General features: G+C 45.4%; 1 protein-coding gene across 2 annotated transcripts in view; it reads right to left on the bottom strand.

Annotated features, from left to right (window-relative positions):
• MREG (melanoregulin) overlaps positions 1 to 936 on the bottom strand; it is a 67,538-nt gene extending 66,602 nt beyond the window's left edge. The window contains exon 1 of one of the 2 annotated variants that reach the window (XM_017534954.2): positions 431 to 936. In XM_017534954.2, coding sequence (XP_017390443.1) covers positions 431 to 522 — 92 coding nt within the window. In that variant the 5' untranslated portion in view covers positions 523 to 936. The remainder of the gene's footprint in view (positions 1 to 430) is intronic. The other variant, XM_037740779.1, reaches the window with a different exon arrangement.
• Between the last annotated feature and the right edge of the window lie 4,002 nt (positions 937 to 4,938).

The raw sequence follows: 4,938 nt of genomic DNA, 5'->3' as shown, positions 1-4,938 counted from the left end.
TAATAAAATTGAATGAGAAATAGACAACTTTTTTGCTGAGTGACACAGAAATCCACAGTCGCCCGTTTCACTGTAATACACCCATCAAATACCCAGTTACAGCTGCGTTATATCAGACTTCTATGGAAACTTCTGATAAATTTCTCTCCCTTACTTCCCTCCCCAGGCAGGACACCCGAATTCTTGGTACTTGGCACAGCCATCCAGCTGGGTCTTAGGTGTCTCCGAAGATTTGTGCTTTTGGGCAAAAATCTTACTCAAGGAACAAACCCAAAACATCCCATAAAGAACCAAAGAGCTGAGATGGCGCCTCCCCGTGCCCTTACAGCAAGCCCACCTCCCTAACCACACAAGCACACAGGTGTCCACCCTGCCGACGGCCGGCAGCTGCCCAGGTAAGCGCAGAGCCCGGTCCGGGCGGCGCACCCACCTGACCAGGGGCTCCTTCTCAGGCAGAGTGCGCTCCTCCAGACACTTGCACCGGCAGCAGCACAGGTTCCTCAGCCAGTCCCTCAGCCCCATGGAGAGCGAGGGCCCCCAGCGGCGCCGGGAGCCTGGAAGCGAGTCGCCGCGGCGGGAGATCGAGGCTGAGGAGCGGCCACGGGCCGGCGTCCAGGTGCGGGGACAGCGGCGGCCCGGGCGTGGCGGGCCGATCAGCGCGCATCACGCCGCGGCCGGGGACGCGGGCGAGGGCTGCAGGCCGCGCGCCCTCCTCTGCTTGCGTTTTGTTTGGGGCGTGAGTTTTCTTGGGGCTTTTTTTTCCCTCTTTTAATTCCCCGACCGCAATTTGGGGCGCATGCGTCCCCGAGACGCCCCGCTGTCGCCCTCTAAGGGGGAAGCAGGGACTCCAGCCAGTCCGCAAAATCCCAGGGCACCGACGGCAGTCAGCCCGGCTGGGGAAGGGCGGGGAGGGGAAAGCCCTGGAGCCACAGAGCACGAGGTTGGGCTGAATCTATTCATACCTTTTATTGGCTTCACTGCTCGAGGAAATTAAAGATCCTCCCTCAACCCCACACTCCTTCAAAGCAGAGTTTGGGGCATGTTTTTGACGTCAGCCACACACAGAGTAAAAGTTAGCAAAAGATCGTGGATTGAGGCATATAGACGTAGGTTGTTTTTTTTTTAAAGTAATATACTCACGATGATTTGAAAACTTGTTTTCAAACCTCCTGTCCTTAAATAGCCCCTATACTTGAGGCAACCACTTGAGAGTTTCCAGAGCTGTTTATTTATATATAGTGTATTTATTTGTGCTTGTACAAACTTGTTAATATATGCGCATATCCTCCTCCCTTTGACCCAAACAGCGGCACACTTCACACATTTCTGCACCTGGCTTGTTCAGTTCAGCGTATCATGGAGGCTGCCCCACGTCCGCGCGTGGATATCCTCCTCTCATTTTAACAGTTGTAAGCTAAGCCGTTTTAAGGATGCCCACGTGTTAATTACCCAGACCCCTATTGATGGACATATGGGTGGATTCCAGCTTTCATTATTAAGATAATGCTTCAGTGAACATTCTTGAACCAATCCAACGTATTTGCACACATCTGCAAGAATATCTATTGAATAAATATTTGGCAGTTGAATTGCTGGGTCGTTGGTAAGATGCCTTTTTAATTTTGATGGATCTTTTTGCCAAATTGCTCCCCAAAGAAAGAATCCGAATTTGTACTCTGACCAGCAACATATGAAAGTATCTACTTTCCTATGCCCTCGCCAAATACAAGGTACAATCCAAAGTTTTGTCTTTTCCAGTCTAATTTAGTCAACAAATATTTATTGAGCATCTCATCTGTTAGGTGCCAGGCATTTTCTAAGAGCTGAGAATGCAACAGTGAATGAAACAAATACAAATCTTTACTCTCATGGAGCATACATTCTAGTGGAGAAGTCAGACAAATAAAACATAATTTAGTATGTTAGGAGCTGATATGGACGATGGAGAAAAATAAGGCAGGGAAGGGAATAAGAAGTGCCAGGGAGAGCCAGGTGTGTGTGTGTGTGCACGAGTGTGCACTGGGGTCGAGGGAAGTGGTGCCTGCACTTTTAAATAAGGTGATCAGGGAAGGCCTTGCTGAGACTGTAACATGTAAGCAAAAACTTGAAGGAGGTGAGCAAGCTAGCCATGGTACCACCAGGAAGAGTATTTCAGGCAGAGTGAACACTGTGGGGAAAACCCCAGAGGAGAGAAAATAAACTATAGTGTTCCCGTATGGACTCCAGGGGCCCTAGAGAGAAGGGGGCCCTGAAAGAGGAAGAGTCATAGGAGATAGTGGAAGGTGGGATGTTGTAGGATGTTGATTGCAAGGACTCTAGATTTTGCTCCACATGAGCTGAGTAAATCTTCGGAGGTTTTTGAGTAGAGAGAATGATATGGTCTGACCGAGATGGTAACAGACTCCACTGGCTGCTGTCTTGAGAAAAACCTAAGTGTCAAGGATATGAAAATGGAGGCCATTCTAATGGTCTAGGTGACAGATGACAGTGACTTAGACCAGGGTGGTAGGTGGTAGCAGTTGAGATGGTAAGGAACGGGTAGACTCTGGATGGAATTTGAAGGTAGAGCCAACAAGATATGCTGGAGGATTATAAGTAGGGTGTGAAAAGAAAGAAAAAAGTGAGTCCCAAGTTTTAGATTTATAAACATGGAGGCTGAGTCTCCACTGGCTGAGATAAAGGAGTGTGGGAGGAGCCAGCTTGGAGAGGGAGGAGGAGGAGCAAGAGCTTATGAAAGTGTCGATACTCATGGGTTGTGTATGATTTTTAAAAGTGTCTTACTACACATAGGTCTGTTCTGTTCCAGCTACAGTGTGAGGCTGAAGGGACTTATCAAGTACATATTCATTGAGAGGCTACTAAGGGATAAGAAAAAAGAACAGAAGGTCCCTGCAGCCTCTGGCTTAGCTGGGGAGACAGGATATGGACCCATCATAAAACATTAACAGGATGTGACAGAGTACCAGCTGTCACCAGACAGCACAGGACTGTGGTGTCAAGCCCACACTATGCCACTTATCACTTGCACCTGGTGCCAGGATGGAGGCTGAGCGTGGTTTTAGAAACCACACTTCCTACTGGCTGAAAAATCCCCTGATAAAAATGACTATATTCTGAAATTGGATTTTGGATTTTGAGATAACCCACCTAGGCTCAAGTAGAAAGTGGGTAAAGGAGGTTCCCAAAATGTGAACTCAGCTAGCAAGAAAATGAAATCTAGAGACTGACAGCTACTAGTAACTATTGGAGTTGGATTTGCTGAGAATGGAGAAATTGGAACAGTCAACTCCTGGAAAAGAGAGGTGCTGTGCCCCATTACTAACTCTTATTTTTAAACATATCACCTAATTTTATGAACCTCAGTTTTCTAATCTGTGAAATGGAGGTGACAAGTCTTACCCTATTCAACACAGTTATGAGACACAAATGAGATAGTTTTAAAACGTTTATCTCTGAAGAGATATCAGAATTCAATATTATTAATCAAATTCAATGGAGGCCCGTTGGGGGAAATGTCTGCTCTAGCACTACTCAGCTTGCATACGACATTTGTACCTCTGCAATATGCAGGCATCTTTTATGTTGTTTGTTTCAGACAGGATATTTACAGAAAGCCAAAGAACCACCTCTATTTAACAGACTTGATCAAGAGGTTAATGTCCTGCCTTACTATAGATCATATCTAATGTCTGCCAACTCTTAACAGTTTCTAACATTTTTTTAAGATTAATTTTAAGTTGTAAAACTTCTAAATGAAATAGTCCTCTAAAATGTTGGAATATTACAGTACAGATTTCCTCTATTGACTACCCACAATCCTAATCACCTTTCTACCTCCACCCCCCCCACATCACCCAGGGTAACCATTATTATCAATATGGTACAAACCTTTTTCTGGACACATAAACATGTATGTGTACTTGTGATGTACCATCATTGTGTGTGATGTTATTATCGGTAGTGAGTTTTGTTTTGTTTATCTAAAAGGCATGCATGCATCTATTTGCAAGCTTTTTATACTTAATAATATGTCTTGGAGAGCAATGCTTATTAGTACACATAATACTACCTCATTCTTATTAACTGATGTAAGTATTCTGTTTATTAGGCTTTTAAGGATTTTTATCTAAATGGTTTTCTTAGCATTCATCTTCCCAGAATTTGAATACCTTCATGATTTCCCTGTTGATAAATTATAAGTTTGATAGGAATTAAAACATGACCAAACTCTCCAGTTTCACATTCAGATGTGGTAGCTGAGATCACATTTTGGCAATCCCATTTCCTATTTCAGATATCATTCGCAAGGGAGCAGCACGCTTCCCCTTTTTTAGAGTGGTGCTAGATGGTTCCTGCTGCCTGAGTTGACGCCAACACCACCAACCACACGCAGCAGCATCTGACTTTTACCAAGAGCCCCAGGGCACCTGATGTCTAGGGAGTAAGCAGTCCCCTGGGGCACCTAGTGACTCACAGCCCTATCAGCTGCTTGTTTCCAAGGCAGACCTCCTGGCTCCTATTTTCAGATTTCCCCACAGCAGGGAAAACTCTAGAGTCTGGTTTGAAAACAACTAGCATCGTTTGGAGGCCCCTCTCTTTAAGAAATTTTTGATGACTTCTGAGAGTTGGAGGAAAAGACATAGGCAGGGAGGAAAAATTAGAAATTCAAAACGTTTAAGCTCCAGCTGGGCACGGTGGCTCATGCCTGTAATCCTAGCACTTTGGGAGGCCAAGGTGGGTAGATCACCTGAGGTCAGGAGTCCAAGACCAGCATGGCCAATATAGTGAAACCCTGACTTTACTAAAAATAAAAATAAAATAAAAATTAGCCAGAAGTGGTGGTGCATGCCTGTAATCCCAGCTACTCAGGAGGCTGAGGCAGGAGAATTGCTTGAACCCAGGAGACAGAGGTTGCAGTGAGCTGAGATCACACCACTG

The sequence above is a fragment of the Cebus imitator genome, unplaced genomic scaffold (assembly GCF_001604975.1).
Source record: "Cebus imitator isolate Cc_AM_T3 unplaced genomic scaffold, Cebus_imitator-1.0 Scaffold89, whole genome shotgun sequence".
NCBI lineage: Eukaryota > Metazoa > Chordata > Mammalia > Primates > Cebidae > Cebus > Cebus imitator.
Note: the sequence above shows the minus strand (reverse complement) of the source record. Positions and strands in the feature narration are given on the sequence as shown.